This window comes from Thamnophis sirtalis, unplaced genomic scaffold, assembly GCF_051295495.1.
Source record: "Thamnophis sirtalis isolate CommonGarterSnake01/CBP01778 unplaced genomic scaffold, rThaSir2_p1.2 scaffold_14, whole genome shotgun sequence".
NCBI lineage: Eukaryota > Metazoa > Chordata > Lepidosauria > Squamata > Natricidae > Thamnophis > Thamnophis sirtalis.
Window position 1 is genome coordinate 13782667 of NW_028261394.1, and position 16984 is coordinate 13799650.

At 43.0% G+C, this 16984-nt stretch overlaps 2 protein-coding genes across 3 annotated transcripts in view; one reads left to right on the top strand and one right to left on the bottom strand.

Moving 5' to 3' along the window:
* Window positions 1–6388, bottom strand: part of CFAP70 (cilia and flagella associated protein 70) — a 57047-nt gene extending 50659 nt beyond the window's left edge. Inside the window, exons 1-5 of the mRNA XM_087728660.1 lie at window positions 6207–6388; window positions 4539–4637; window positions 3715–3794; window positions 3360–3536; window positions 1346–1528 (exon numbers count right to left, since the gene is read on the bottom strand). Coding sequence (XP_087584786.1) covers window positions 1346–1528; window positions 3360–3419 — 243 coding nt within the window. The 5' untranslated portion in view covers window positions 3420–3536; window positions 3715–3794; window positions 4539–4637; window positions 6207–6388. The remainder of the gene's footprint in view (window positions 1–1345; window positions 1529–3359; window positions 3537–3714; window positions 3795–4538; window positions 4638–6206) is intronic.
* Window positions 6389–13271: 6883 nt separating this feature from the next.
* The window catches only part of MSS51 (MSS51 mitochondrial translational activator), a 32679-nt gene continuing 28966 nt past the window's right edge, over window positions 13272–16984 (top strand). For both annotated transcript variants that reach the window (XM_087728931.1, XM_087728932.1), the window contains exon 1: window positions 13272–13407. The gene's annotated coding sequence lies outside the window, so the exon portion shown is untranslated. The remainder of the gene's footprint in view (window positions 13408–16984) is intronic.

Below are 16984 nucleotides of genomic sequence, written 5' to 3' on the forward strand. Positions count from 1 at the left end.
GGCAATCCCCCCCCCCCCAGCAGTCTTGGGAAGAAAAAGGCTGCTTCTGAATATTTTTGCCTTGAAAACCCTAGGGACCTGGCTAGATAGCTTTCAGGAGTCAGTACAGACTTGAAAGCAAGGAGGAGGAGGAAGGGGAAGAGGAGAGGAAGGGGTGAAAAGGACCCACTCTGTTCAGGTCTAGAATTCAAGAGACCAAGTAAATATCCTGGAACCAGTTTTCGTTGATGGACTAGGGCAGCGACGACGAACCTTTTTGGGAAGGGGAGTACAGGGGGGTTGTGCGCGAGCGTGCCACACTCATAATGCAATGCATGACCCCCAGCGTGCATAAGCTCCCCCACATTTTTTGCATCCCTTTTTCACTCTCCCCAGGTTCCAGAGGCTTTACAGGAGCCTGAGGAGGGCAAAAACAGCCTCCCCCCGCCCCAGAGGCCCTCCAGAGGCTTCAGGAGCTTCCATGAAGCCTCCGGAGCGCAAAAAGAACGGCCTTCTGGGCAAACCGGAAGTTCAGGAACAGACTTCTGGTTTGCTCTTGGGGCCGGTTTTAGCCCTCCGGAGGGCCATTTTTCGTTGGCCCTACAGACAAACCGGAAGTCCGTTCCCAAACTTCCGGTTTGCCTGTAAGGCTGGTTTTTTGCACTCTGGAGGCTTCAGGGAAACTCCTGAAGCCTCCAGAAGGCCCTCGGGGCGGGGGGGGGGGGGCGAGGAGGCTGTTTTCGCCCTCCTCAGCCTCTGGAGCCTGGGGAGACCGAAAAATGGCCTCAAAAAAAGGCTAAAGTCAGCCGGCCAACCCGTGCATGCGCGCTGGCCAGCTGACAGGGCAATGCCTCGCGTGCCCTGACAAATGGCTCCATGTGCCACCTGTGGCACATGTGCCATAGGTTCACCATCCCAGGACTAGGGGGCAAAAATTAACAGAGAGAGAAAAAGTAAAAAGAAGAACAACTAATAGCAGGGACAATCTTTCTTCTGAAGGAAGAATAACGTGAAGAATGGTAGGGGGCAGCTGGCCTTGGAGGAACCTTGCTATCCACTGATATTGCCCATTTTGCACAATGAAACTTCCAAGGGGATGGATCTCATGACCATTCCAAAATCTATGCTCATCCTTGCCTGCTAGAGAAAAAAAAAAGGACTCTAGGGATAAAGAAGCCATTGATCTGATCTAATAGGGTAGTTCTCACAGGTAGATGGAGCAGGTGGCATTTGGGACACTGCTGGTTGCAGATGCTCATCGGTCTTGCCAAAGGTGAAGAAAGCTAGGAATTGTACTGCACCAATATCTGGAGGACCGCAACTCTTGTTCTAAGGAATCTGCTTCTCCAGGTCTTCCATAACTCACCTCTGGGGTATTCATTTCTCCATCTTCCTCCTCAAAGGCCCCACCAACAATGAAAGCCTCTGGGATGTTTTGTCCTCCGGGAGCTAAAATGTTGGCCGCTGGCCACTTCTTGGGACGAGGCAAAGGTTCTTTCTCACCGCCAAGTTTCAGGGTCCCATTCTTGAACAGGAAGGGACATTCTTTCTGGAAAAGTCCCAGGAAACATTTCTTGAAGTCACAGAGTTAAGAAGTCATTGATACACTGACAAAGGGTTTAGCGGTTACATTCTCACAACACATTCATCCATGGTGTCAAATGTTTGCTTTGATTGGCCCTTGCACAGACCAATCCATTTGGTTAGCAATTATACAGAGTGATGGAAGCTCAGAAAGTGGCTTAATTTATAATCAGGTTAAAGGTCTTCTGTGAACTCAGCCATTATATGGCACATGATGAAAAATAAATTGGACACAATCACATCTTGGAAAACATCCACTAAAATAGTTACCAAAGGGGGACTAACTAAACCAACATATGTATCGGCGCTTTAATTCGCAAGGAGCTTTAATTCTTATGTATGTGAGACATGTTTCTGTTTTTTTTTCTGTTTTTACCCAAAAAAATGAAGAAACTGCTTACATGTATTGTAAGTTTAGTACCACAGGCAAATTCATGCTGGTTCTTCCTTGCTCTTCATGAACACAGATTCTGAGTTCACATGTTACAGAATAAGCCACAGTAAGCTGGCTTCATGCTTTGTGCATCACTAAATGACCAGGATTTGAAAATTAAAATATCTGAATTCACATCTTAAACTGGTAAATCTTTTTTATTTATTATAATGTATGAATCCAATTGTTGACTTGTAATTTATTTATTTCTCAACAAAGGTTGCTCTCTAAATTAGGATAAAAACATTTGGCATGGCGGCCACAGAATTATTTCTTCAGAGAAAGGTCCTGTTTCCTAACCAAGCTCACCTCTTCCATACATGCATGAAACCTGGATCTGGAGAATCTCAGTTAATTAACTCTGTCAAGGTAGCTTCATTTATAAACTCAGATGGGTCTCAGAAGAGAGGCTATGCAAAGACCAAGTTAGTAACACAATGCATGATTGACCGAGATGTGCTAATGGTATTATGATTTGATTGCTTATTTGTACCCTATGACTATCATTAAGTGTTGTACCTTATGATTCTTGACAAATGTATCTTTTCTTTTATGTACACTGAGAGCATCTGCACCAATGACAAATTCCTTGTGTGTCCAATCACACTTGGCCAATAAAGGATTTTATTCTATTTTATCCTATTCTTTCCCATTCTAACTCCTATCTGTTCCTATCCTATCCTATCCTATCCTATCCTTTTCCATTCTAAATTCAATTCAATTCTATTCTATTCTATTCCATTCTAAATTCTATTCCATTCCATTCTTTCTCATTCTTCTATTCTATTCTATTCTATTCCATTCTAAATTCTATTCCATTCCATTCTTTCTCATTCTTCTATTCTATTCTATTCTATTCTATTCCATTCCATTCTCGCTCTCTTTATTCTATTTTATTCCATTCCATTTCTATTCTATTCTTTCCCATTCTAATTCCTATCCTTTCCTCTCCTCTCCTATTTTTCCATTCTAAATCCTATTCTGTTCTATTCTATTTATTCCATTTCATTCTATTCCATTCCATTCCATTCTTTCCCATTCTAAATTCAATTCAATTCTATTCTATTCCATTCCTATTCTATTCCTTAAAGAATGCCCAACTCAAAAGCCAAAATTACAGAACAGCTGGAAAAGCCTTGCTTCAAGATGGAGAAATGAGATCTCAAACCAGAACTTTGGAGCAACAAGATTCAACTTTTGACATCTCCCAGTGGCTCCATGTGGTTCCATTCCATTGGGACTTGCAGCACATCCTACATTTTGGACGTGCTTATAATGAAAAGCAGACGGAAATGCAAAAAAGCAACAAACCGAGACTTGGAGAAAAAAAGGAATATAAGGACATGGGATTTCATCACCTCACCTCACCAACTGCTGGCACCTGAAAGCCAACCATGTAATTATATTGAGGACCGGTGTGCATAAATGCCTCAGGGACAGAATAGAGAGCTTCTACAGTCACTCTCAGCAGATTGCCTTCGGATAGCTGATTTTGAGTCAGTAAGCTCTCCTGGACAGATACTAAGACATCGATGGAAGCCTGCAAAATCAAAGCAAACTTAGGATAGAAGTGGCAAATATTTGTTGTTGATGATGATTACAACAACACACCCACCCAGCAACCAGGCAGAGAACTCATTGCTGAAATTTTTGAAGCCCACTCCTGCCAAGTATGAATCTGTACTCTTTGTTGTTTTTGTTGTTGTTTTAATAAATACCTTGGTTTCTGGTCGGAGGGTATCCAGAGGAGAACCAGGCAATGGATACAGGGGAAGTGTTACATTGAACGTACACAATCCTACAGAGAAAAGAGGGAGGGTGTCAGGTCTGCCATCTTCAGGATATCTTGCCTGGCTGGGAGGTGGGAGGAAGATGGCTGGAAGCAAGGAAGGAAGGAAGTGGGAGGGGGATGACAGGGTGACAGGAACCAGAGGCATCAATCCGGAATGAACCAGTTGATCAAGGATGGAGCCATGAGAACAGAACGTGAAACTCCACCACAGAAGCTTTGCCAAGCTTCAAAGCAATTTCCAAAACATTGAGGACGAATACCTTTGGACACCGATGGACCGGTGAAGCGGGGGGGAGAGGGGGGAACCAGAGAGATGGGAAAATTGTGATCTTTGCGCAGGAATATTCAGATCCAGCTTTGCTTATGCTGTTACCACTTGACTTTAATAGCAATAGCAATAGCAAGTACTTATATACCACTTTACAGTGCTTTTACAGCCATCTCTAAGCAGTTTTATAGAGTCAGCCTCTTTCCCCCAACAATCTGGGTCCACATTTTATCCACCTCGGAAGGATGGAAGGCTGAGTCAACCTTGAGCCTGGTGAGATTCGATCTGCCAAATTGCAGGCAGCCGGCAGTCAGCAGAAGTAGCCTGCAGTACTGCACTCTAACCACTGTGCCACTCTTTGATCTGCTAGAGAGGGTCCTTCTGTGCCCTCTTCCTGCCTATCAGACAATCCATCCTCCACCACCTCTTTGCTCTCTGCAACTCCAGACTACAGTCCACCAGAGATTTATAATTTCACCCACCTTGCAGGAGGGGGAGAAGGCCTGCCACGGCCTGTCCGAGAGATACCACCTTTTCTTCTTTTTGCTTCTTTTCCTTTGGTAGGACTTCAATCACGGTGACTGGGAAAACCAAGCATAAAATATCACATTACAGCCTGGTTGCTTTTCAGAAGGAGTTATAACCTCTTCACTACTGACTCACCCCTGTCATTCAACCATGGTGATATGCCACAATTTCTTTTAACCAGCCTTTGCTGAATAAGCTATCATTGCTGCACACCTTTGCCTTAGTGGAGTACATTAAGGTTGATTGTAATGTTTGGATGCAGAGCACTTGCTGGTTAAAGATAAAGGTTCCTCACGCATGTATGTGCTAGTCATTCCTGACTCAAGGGGGCGGTGCTCATCTCCGTTTCAAAGCCGAAGAGCCAGCGCTGTCCGAAGACGTCTCCATGGTCATGTGGCCGGCATGACTAAACACCGAAGTTGCACGAAGTGCTGTTACCTTCCCAGCAAAGGTGGTCCCTATTTTTCTACTTGCATTTTTATGTGCTTTCGAACTGCTAGGTTGGCAGAAGCTGTTACGCAGCACTAGGGATTCGAACTGCCAAACTGCCTGCCTTTCTGACTGACAAGCTCAGCGTCTTAGTCACTGAGCCACCGCGTCCCTTTGCCAGTTTCCCTCTACATATGACTGTAAGGGAGCCTGACCTTTATAGTTGTAGGTCATGATGGTCATAAAACATGCCAACGCGACTTCACAATGTTTTTTGAGATGGTCATAAAGCAAAACAATGGTTTGCTATGGGCACATTCTTGAAAGAAAAAGGAAGTGCAAGTTTCCAGCAAAGCCACTGTGAAATGCAGTCACATGACAGCAGGATGATCCTTGATTTATGACCAAAAGTGAGCTCAAAATTTCAATTGCTAAGCAAGGCAGTTGTTCAATGAGTTTTGTCCCATTAATAACCTTTTCCCTCCACAGTTGCTTAGCGAATCACTGCAGCTGTTAAGTGGATCACACGGCCGTAAACCAGATCTGACTTCTCCCATTGACTCTGCTCGTCGGAAGCTGGCGGGGAAGGTTACAAAGGGTGATCACATGACCACAGCATGGTGCAACTGTCAGAAGTACAGGCCAGTTGCCAAGTATCTGAATTTTGATCACGTGATCATGGGGATTCTGAAATGGTCGTAAGTGTGAAAAACAGTTGTCATTCACTTTGTTCAGTGCTGTCGTAATTTCAAACAGTCACTGGTTGCAAGTCGAGGACTACAGGCAGTGCTCTCAACTTACGACCACAATTCGGTCCCAAATTTTCCTTGCTGAGTGAGACGATTCTTAAGTGAAGTTTGCTCCATTTTACGGCGGTTGTTAATTTAGTAACACAATTGTGAAATGAATCTGGCTTCCCCACTGATTCTTTTTAAGAAGGTTGTGAAGGGGGATCAGGTGACCCCAGGACAATGCAACCGTCATAAATATGAGTCAGTTCCCAAGCGGCTGAATTTTGATCCTGTGACCATAAGGGTGCTACAAGAGTCACACGTGTGAAAAATGGTCATGTCACTGTTGTAACTTCGAACGGTAACTAAAATGACCGTCGTGAGTCAAGGACTATACCTGCAGCTGTATTATTTCCCAGCGGTTAAAGCTTAAAAAAAAAAAGCAGAGGTATTTTTACTCACATATCACAGGTTTTTGGGCAATATCATCCAAACAGTGTAACCCTTCAGGGTGGCTGTCAAAAGAGGTGGTGAAATTATACTTCACGCTGCCTTCCGCAGAGGCATCCACTTTGGGGGAGTCTCCAAGGAGGAAGCCATTGTACTCAACGCGCACAAATGTCACCGGACTGTCTCCCTTCAAGCCTTTCTAGAGAATGGAGACCACAACTGAGGACGGGACAAAGGGTAGCCTCACTTCCCAGTGCAAAACTAATTTCTCCTCTCCCTCTCCCTCCTTCCCCCCTCCCCTTATTTCTCTCCCTCCTTCTCTCTCCCTCCTCCCCTCTTTTTCTTTCCCTCCCTCTCTTTCTCTCCTTCCTTCCCTTTTTCTCTTTCTCCCTCCTCTCCCCCTTTCTTTCTCTCCCTCCTTTCCTCCCTCTTTCTCTCCCTTTCTTTCTTTCTCTCCCTTCTTCTCCCTCCCTCCCTTTTTCTTTCTATCTCTTTCTCTCCCCCCTCTTTCTCTCCTTTCTTCCCTTTTTCTTTCTCTCCCTCCTTTCCTCCCTCTTTCTCTCTCTCTCTCCCGCTCTCTTTCTCTCCTTCCTTCCCTTTTTCTTTATCCCTCCCTCCCTCTCTCCTTTTCTTTTTCTCCCTCCTTTCCTCCCTCTTTTTCTCTCTCCCTTTCTCTTCCTCCTTCTCCCTCCCTCCCTTTTTCTTTCTCTTTCTCTCCCTCCCCATCTCTTTCTCTCCTTCCTTCCCTTTTTCTCTTTCTCCCTCCCTCCTTCTCTTTTTCTCTCCCTCCTTTCCTCCCTTTCTCTTTCTCTCCCTCCTTCTCCCTCCCTTTTTCTTTCTCTTTCTCTCCTTCCCCTTTTCTCTTTCTCCCTCCTTCCCTCTCTTTCTTTCTCTCCCTCCTTTCCTCCCTTTTTCTCTCTACCTTTCTCTCTCTTTCTCTCCCTCCTTCTCCCTCCCTTTTTCTTTCTCTCTCTTTCTCTCCCTCCCCTCTCTCTTTCTCTCCTTCCCTCCCCTTTTCTCTTTCTCTCTCTCTTTCTCTCTCTGCCTCTTTCTCTCTGCCTCTTTCTCTCTCTTTTTACTTTTGCTGATCTTGGATGGTATAACCTGCTTGGGGGAAATCTCAGAGCTATTAAATAAAATCTGCAAAATGTTTTTTAAAATAATAATGAGGATGAGAAAGCCGCTTTCAAGCAATTTAATTTTCTTCTTCCAAGTATAAGGCAACCGGCATCCCAAACAAATTTACAGGCGGACCATTAATCTCAAAGCAAATAAATCCAGAAGCCAGTAACCAGCTTTTAAGGACCTTACAAAATAAGATATTAATATGTGGTTCAATTGTAAAAATATTATGTGCTTTAATCATTCTGTTTAAAAAACCTGAACATTCTGGAATGGTGTTCATATGGGCAGGAGATCCACTCTGACAATCCTCATTCCAGGAATTCCAGCATGAACTAAAAGAAGACAATTACCAAATCATGCCCATCCAGCACAGTGATGCTGACTGTTTTGCCCGGTGGCTCAACGGGAAAGGAAGGTGAACCCGCCATGAGAAGGAAGGATCTCTTGATATAGAAAGGTAGCTACAGCCTAAGGAGAAGAGAAGACAAGGAGTAAATAATAATAATGAAGACAACAACTTGTTTATTGATCAGTTGATTTTCCTCCCATGCTTCCTTATATTCCTCCAAATCCTGCCAGGTAAATGAGGCTGAGGAAGAAACAACTGGCTCTAAATCTTGCAAGTGACCTTCTTGGGTCCAAAATTCCTTGGCAAGATCTCCATGCTGGCGAAGGTTTTGGGGAGATGTGGTCCAACACATGGGGAACACCCCATTCATCCATCCAATGTATCATCTCTCTCTTTCTCTATTTGTAACTGTATCCATCTATCCATCATCTATCTATCTATCTATCTATCTATCTATCTATCTATCTATCTATCTATCTATCTATCTATCTATCTATCTTCTGTTTCTCTAATCTATCTGTCCATCCATCCATCCGTTTTTATTTCTAGATGACCATCCACCTAACTCAAGGAGGGACTACACATTACAGTTCATTGTTTAATCTCTGCAAGATTCATTCCCTGTAATCAACTATGACTTTTCAAACCACTGTTTATCAGCCAAGACTGTTGGGTTCCTACTCAATCTTATACTACAGTTTGTCTTGCTGCAGCTTAGAATATTGTAACAATGGAAGTCATGAAAGCTATCAATTTATTTATTTATTTCTTAAGCTGGTCCATTTGCAGTGACCTTGTGCAACTCACTATAAAAAGAATTAAAAAGAGATTTTAAAAAACCCCTTAACACAAGAGAAGAGGCTTTAGAACAACTCAGATATGGCTTTGGCACACTGGGCATCCAACGCTGGGCATCCAACCAACTGCAGTTGAGGAACAAACCACAGTTAAACTCCAAGTTAACCTGGCCAATCGGTCCCATCTCATTTTCAGCCTAACTAAGCCAGGCTCCTCTGCTTTCAAAATGCCCTAGGAAGCTGGAATGAAGACCCTGATCTTAAAGGCATGGGGCTTCCAACAACCCCTTTCAAGCTGAGATGTAGACTTTACAATATGGTTGGATCTCTTCAAAGAAGCCCAACTGGTCTCCATGTTGGTTTATTTGCAGTCCCTGCAGACACCGTTAAGGGAATAGTCTATTCCAGCTCTACTCCACCTCTACTCTAGCTTTACTCCATTTATTACAGATTTACTCCGTCTCTACTACAGATTTACTCCGTCTCTACTACATATTTACTCTGTCTCTACTACATATTTACTCAATGAATCCAGAAAGGGTCACGGGAACAGAAACTCGACTGCTGTCCCTTTCCTGCCTTGCTGGGGGAAGCGGAGCGTCCCAGGCGGTTACCGGCATCCACGACCTGCCATCTACCCGCTGCCCAACTCACCAACGGCGTCGTTTTCCGTTGCCATAGCAACGCCGCTGCGTCACATTCGCGATTCATGACGGCGGCGTAATCCTCCCCGGGCGCCATGTTTGTGGCGGGCAAAGGAAGGGCGTGGCGGCGCGGCTTTCCCACCGCCTCTTGCCTGGCGGGCTGCTCTGATTCCAAAGAGGCTCGTTCGTAGGTCTTTGCAAGGAGAGAAACACCAGCGGTTCCCAACGGACCTTGAGGGGCAAAAAACCACAGGGGAAGCACTGATTGTATTGTATGAAACGCTGCAAGCGTTTATGTGGCCACTTCTGCCTAAAGATTTTCCCAAGCAGCTCTCGCCTTCAGTGCTTTGAGGACAGCTGGACTGTGTCTTCCACTTCAGGTTGGCGTACGTCGCATCGGATCCGGAAATGAATGTAATACAAGCCACTCGTTTGTCTTCCCTATCTCTATGAAGGGAGGAGGATTTGGTCTAGTTTTGTACAATAATTCCAAATGCAAGTGGTGTTAAACTAGCCCCAGATCTCTTTAGCCCTGGTTTAGCCCGTTTCCCCCCCCCAAAAAAAAACTTGGCAAGCCCTTTCAAACTTGGCCTCTTTAGTAAACTTTAAGAGGAGTGGGGTTCAACTCCCAGACTGACTGGGGAATTCTGAAGTTGAAGTCCATACCTCTTAAATTTGTTAAGTTTGCAGGTGAGGCTGGAGAATGCAAATCCTGCTAATTGCAGAAAAGCAGGATTCAGGGCTACTACGAACCAGGATGCAACATTTTGGATGCATTATTTTGCTGTTCAAGAAATAGCCAGTGATGTGCTACGACAGAAGATACATGTGTACGCACATGTATTCCCAAGCCATCATCACCTGGATTTTTGCGGCAGTTGAAAAACACTGATTTGTAGGGCCAAAAAAAAAAAAAAATTCTGAATCTGCCAGTAGCTTTTCCAACAAACACATTTGATTAAAACTCCTGGGCTTTTTTGAACTGCAGCTTCTGAAAGTTGGCGCCTTTGAATCCAAGGGGATAGCTGGAAAAGGTGCTGCCAGACGCCTTCGGAGACTGAATAAAATCATAACATGAAATCATTTCTGAAAGAAAAGACTGCCACAGGTGGTGGGCCTTTCAGAGCTGTATGCAATGAAACCTCGTTTTTCATGTAAGCCAATTACATCCTATCCTATTTTCATTCTTCTCTCCTATCCTCATTCTTCTCTTCTCATTCCACTATTCTATTCTATTCTATTCTATTCCATTTTATTCTATTCTTTCCATTATTCTATTCTATTCCCATTCAATTCCATTCTAAACTCTAACTTCTATTCAATTCCATTCCATTCTATTTTATTCTATTCTTTCCATTCTATTCTATTCTATCCCATTCTATTTTATTCTATTCTTTCCATTATTCTATTTTATTCTATTCCAATTCCATTCCATTCTAAACCCTAACTTCTATTCTATTCTATTCTATTCCCATTCCATTCTAATATTAAATCAACACAGGTAGTTCTCGATTTACAACCATTCATTTAGTGACTATTCAAAGTTGCCGCAGCTCTGCAGAAACATGACAATTTTTCATCCTTATGACCGTTGCAGCATCCCGATGGTCACGTGATCAAAATTCAGGTGCTTGGCAATGGGCTCGTGTTTATGATGGTTGTACGTCCCGGGGTTGGCAACCTGCAGCCAAGCAAAGTCAATGGGGAAGCCAGATTCGCTGAACCACCGTGTTATTCACTTAACAACTGCAGTGATTCACTGAACAACGGTTGCAGACAGTTTCAGACATTGCGCAACCCTCCCTAGCAGCATCTCTGAAACTTATCAGCATCCATGGGCTCATCAAACCAATGGGCCAGATGCACCAGAACCAAAAACCCTGGAGGTTCCGTTCATCCATAAATGGGCCTTTCTTTCCAATCTGCCTCCAGCCTCCATTTTATTTCCAGCATCTTTCTTCCAGCTTGCAACAGAACCAGATGGATCTTCTTTCCAACAACGTGTTCCCTCGGGATGCTACAAGTGTCATAAATATGAACCAGTTGCCAAGCATTTGATTTTTTTTCCTGAAAAGTTATTTTTAAAATTTTTATTTTCCCATTACCACTCTTACATCATTAATCTCATAGTGTGTCATCTGGGTACAATCTTTGTGTCACCATATTAAACAGTTACATCGTTTTTAATCTGTTTTTATCTTACCTTTACCTTTACATTTCAATTGCCTCTTAATTCAACTCCTCCCCTATAATTCTACGTGCTTTTCCAAATGATTCAATTTCCTGTTTCTTTTTGTCTATATTTGTTTTCTATCCAATGATAAAAACATCCCCGTATCTTATAATACTCTGATTCTTCCTTCTCTTAATTGTCCAGGTTAATCTGTTCCTTTCTGTAGTATTTAATATATTTTAATGCAAGCATTTGAATTTTGATCACAGGATTGTGGGGTAGTTGCAACAGTCGTCAAGTGTGGGAGAACAGCCATGTGTCACTTTTTACAGTGCCGTGGTACCCTGTTTTCCCCAAAATAAAACCTAAGTGGAAAATAAGCCCTAGAATGATTTTACAGGATGCTTGTAATATAAGCCCCCCAAATACCCCCCAAATAATCCCCAGTTAAAATTGTCAGCCAAGTGAATGCATTTAGTACCGTATTTCCCTGAAAATAACACCAGAAAATATGCACCTGTTGGAGCAAAAATTAATGTGACCTAGTCGTATCCTGTTTTCCCAAAAATAAGACCTCCCTGGATAATAAGCCCAATTGGTCTTTTGAGCGCATGCGCTAAAATAAGCCCTCCCCGAAAATATTGTAACACAGCAGCAGCCATGAGGTGACCACACTCAACCCCTCCTGCACCTCAAAAATAATAAGACCGCCCTGAGTATATGTTGAAATTAAAGATGTTTGTTGAAATGAAATTATAAACATCATCAACATAAAATGGAGTTTGCTCAGAGGCTGAAATATACCAAGTAAATAAGAAGGAGTGTGTGGAAGAGAGGAGAGAGGTAATGGGAAGAAGAGAAGGTTAGGAGAGAGGGAAGGGGGGAGGAGGAGAGAAAGAAGAAGTGGAAAGGGGAGAGAGGAGAAGGCGAGAGGAAGGGGAGGTAGAGAAGGGAAGGATGACAGAGGGAAGAAAGGAGGGAGGGAGAGGGAGGAGAGAGGGAGAAGAAAGTGATGGAGAAGGTACAGATATGGTATATGGAGAGCAGAAGAGCCAATAATCATTTTTGGGAGTTGATGATAAGATGAATTGATGTAAATATTTAATAATATAAAATAATGTTGCTTATGTAGCAGTATACATGTGTTATTTGTTATGAAAATGAAAAAATAGAAAACTTTATAACAAATAATACTAATACTAATAATAGTCACTGGAAATCAGATGGTCAAGATCTTGTGGGATTTTTGCATACAAATGGACAAAATACTGGTGCATAATACACCAGACATCACACTGGTTGAGAAAAATAAGGTTACAATCATAGACATCGCAATACCAGGTGGTACCAGGGTTGACGAGAAGGAATATGAAAAAATTGCAAATACCAGGACTTAAAAATCGAAATTCAATGATTATGGCACAAACCAGCAGTGGTAATTCCAGTGGTAATTGGCACACTGGGTGCTATTCCAAAAGCACTGGAATTACATTTAAAACAGTTAAAAATAGACAAAATCACCATCAGTCAAATGCAAAAAGCTGCACTGCTTGGATCTGTACGCATATTATGAAAATATGTTATGACGTCCTAGGCCCCTGGGTGGGGCCCGACTAGTAACCAATGCCAAATCCGGCGAAACAACTGGCTGCTGTGACACAATTCTGTTGTTGTGATGATGATAATAATACCTCCCTGAAAATAAGGCCAAGCGCTTATTTCATGGGTCAAAAGAAAATAAGGCCCTGTCTTATTTTCAGGGAAACCCGGTATTTTGGGGGAACCAGGGTAACCGGACGATCACTTAATGAACTTCTGGGAAGTCAAACGGCTACCTGTATAGCACACCCTGTGTTAAGATGCTCTCGTAATGCCCCCTGTCTTCCTGTAGGGGGCAGATGCAGTCCAAAGGGGATGCTGAGACTATTGACTGAAGATAAATTCAGCATTCAACAGTTCTCTTGCCCAAATAGTCAGAATCTTCCTCCTGTCAGATTGGGGACTGGCTTGGATCTTCACAAACGAGAGGCCTCCCGTAGCCTTTCTGCATTGAGAAGGTGGGGACAGCGCAAGAAACTTTCTTTCCCTCTTCTGGGACAATCCAAGGAACGAAGACCTCAAGCAGGTGAGTTTATCTCCCGAGCTTTCAATCTAAGCTTTTAAGTTGTGCTTTGTTTGACTAGCATTTTCATCAAATCCTAACCCAGTTAGACCAAGATAATTTCTATTTATGGATTTACTAGCTTGCATAGTACTTCTACTTTAAGCCACAGTTGGGTCAATTTTCCCTCCAACTATTTGAGTTTGCAACAAATGGATCTTGAGACGCCTTAGAAACAGGCCCGTTTAATTTTCAGTAAAATTAATTTTGCTCTAGCTGTGAGAAACAGATGGGATATTCTGCGTCCTTTTTCCCCCAAAAATGTTTTTGGGGAATAAATTCGGGTCTTTCTCTTGGGTGAATCACTGCCTCCTTTTGAAACAAGACAGAAAAATGTTTATTTATGTGTTTATTTGCTATTTAGGCATGTGTTCCACCTTTTGTAGAGATTTTGCAAAGCTCTCATTGTTTTGTTAACATGAGCTAACATGCTTGGATGCGGGAGGCGGGCAAGCTCGTGATGGGGTTGGATTCTCTGGGGGTTTTTTTGAACCGAACCTCTGCGGTTTAGCGTCCATCCTGTAAATCATGATTTCTTAACCCTGATTGGTGCATTTTGTGAATATAGCTGATTACATCTCAGAACAATTAGAACAGATCAATCAATCAATCAATCAATCAATGCTATATTTTCACTGTACATTAGTCCTCAACTTGCAACTCCAATTAGGAGCCATTCAGTCATGAGATTCAAAATAATTTGCTACAGGTTCTGTGAGCGTGGCTTGGTGGGCGTGGCAGGGGAAGGATACTGCAAAATCCCCATTCCCTCCTCATTCCTGGGGGAAGGATACTGCAAAATCCCCATTCTCTCCCAACTCCAGGGGAAGCACAAACAAAATCCCCATTCCCTCCCCACTCCTGGGAGAAGAATACTGCAAAATCCCCATTCCCTCCCAACCCCACTAACCTGCTTTCCAGGTCTGTCCTCCCATGCAAGGGCAACAAAAGAAGACCCAGCCGATCAGCGAAAAGATGAGGGCGGGGCCAGCCAGAGGTGGTACTTGTCGGTTCTCAGAACTACTCAAAAGTACCACTACCAGTTCTCCAGAACTGGTCAGAACCGGCTGAATACCACCTCTGGAGCCATTGTTAAGCAAAGCAATTGAGCGAATCGTGCCTGATTCTTTGACCTTTTTGCCACGGCTGTTAAGGGAATCACACAGTCCTTAAACAAATCTGGCGTAATTAACTTTGCTTGTCAGAAGCCAGGTGGGAAGGTTGCAACCATCATAAATACATGCCAATTGGCAAAACACCTGAATTTTGGAGACACTGATGGTTCTAAGTGGGGGAACCGGTTGTTTTTTCAGTGCTGTTGTAACTTTGAGTAGTTGCTAGACAAAAGATTGTGAATCAAGGACTACCTGTCTTATAGGCAAGAGGCAGAGGAACATTCTGATGGAAGATGAGCTTGGAAGATTTCCAGATGTTCCACAGAGTCTATATCTTTTTCCCTGGCTCAGTTCCTCAGCTCCAATCGGTTCATTTAAGCTGATTGGCTGATTTGTGGGTGGTACCAGACTGGAATAGTATTTGCCTCACCCACGTTGGCTGAGTTTGGCTTTTTTCTTTTTAACCATAAAGTTTCCTGGCAGTTGAATATGGCTCCCATCCAGTGGTGAAAATCAAATGTTTTTACTACTGGTTCTGTGGAAGTAGCTTGGTGGGCGTGGCAGGGGAAGGATACTGCAAAATCTCCATTCCCTCCCCACTCCAGGGGAAGGATACTGCAAAATCTCCATTCCCTCCCCACTCCAGGGGAAGGATACTGCAAAATCCCCATTCCCTCCCCACTCCAGGGGAAGGATACTGCAAAATCCCCATTCCCTCTCCACTCCAGGGGAAGGATACTGCAAAATCCCCATTCCCTCCCCACTCCAGGGGAAGGATACTGCAAAATCCCCATTCCCTCTCCACTCCTGGGGGAAGGATACTGCAAAATTTCCATTCCCTCCCCACTCTGGGTCCAACCAGAGGTGGCATTTGCCGGTTCTCCAAACTACTCAAAATTTCCGCTACCGGTTCTCCAGAACTTGTCAGAACCTGCTGGATTTCACCTCTGTTCCCATCCCTCTTCTACAATCCTATAGTTTTTGCCCAAGTTAAACAGAAGAAGTTTGGAAGAAGCAGGATAGAAACAGACCGATACAATTGAATTTTGGTGTTGGAGAAGGCTCTGTAAGCTGCCTACAGATTAACATCCCTATGGTCACGTGATCAAAATTCAGATGCAACGGACTCATATTGTGGTGTCCTGGAATCATGCTTATAACCGTGGCTGTGTCCCAAAGGTTACGTGATCCCTTTTGGCAACCTTCTGACCACCCAAGTTAATGGGGAAGCCAGATTCCCTCAGCCACCAGGTTATAAACTAACCAGCTGCAGTGATTCATTTAACAACTGTGGCAAGAAAAGTCATAAAATGGGGCAAAACCCGGTGAACAAATGTCTCACTTAACAATAGAATGGGGCTCAATTGTGGTCGTAAGTCAAGGAGTACCTGGAATAGAATAGAATAGAATAGAATATTGGAATGAAGGATAGGATTGGATAGGATATTGGAATGAATAGAATAGAATAGGAGTAAGAATAGAATTAGAATAGAATAGAATAGAATAGAATATTGGAATGAAGGATAGGATAAAATAGGATAGCATATTGAAATGAATAGAATAGAATAGAGTAAGAATATAATTAGAATAGAATAGAATAGAATATTGGAATGAAGGATAGGATATGATATTGGAATGAATAGAGTAAGAATATAATTAGAATAGAATAGAATATTGGAATGAAGGATAGGATAAAATAAGATAGCATATTGGAATGAATAGAATAGAATAGAGTAAGAATAGAATTAGAATAGAATAGAATAGAATATTGGAATGAAGGATAGGATATTGTAATGAATAGAATAGAATAGAGTAAGAATAGAATTAGAATAGAATAGAATATTTGAATGAAGGATAGGATAAAATAGGATAGCATATTGAAATGAATAGAATAGAGTAAGAATAGAATTAGAATAGAAGTTGAAATAATTTATGTCCAAGATGCGAGGGGTCTGTAGATATTTTCGCAGTCCTCTTTTTGACTTGTGCAGTGTACACGTCCTCAATGGAAGGCAGGTTGGTAGCTATTGTTTTTCCTGCAGTTCTGATTATCCGTTGAAGTCGCTGTCTGTCTTGTTGGGTTGCAGATTCAAACCAGACAGTTATGGAGGTGCAGATGACAGACTCAATCATTCCTCTGTAGAACTGAATCAGCAGCTCTTTGGGCAGTTTGAGCTTCCAGAATGTTTGGGGCTCAGTTGTGGTCCTTCGTCGAGGACTATCTACATTTAAATTTGGGGTGGGGTGGGGGGTGAGTAACAGCCCTTCTGCTGTCCAGAAACATTATGTGGCCAATCTTCCCCATCCCAGCAAGAAAACTCAAGCAACAGATTTGGAAAGCCACCAACCCTTGGCACAATAGAATATCTGAAACTGGAGAAGGGGAATATCTTTTCCTGATTGACTTTAGCTCTAAAGATGTCTGA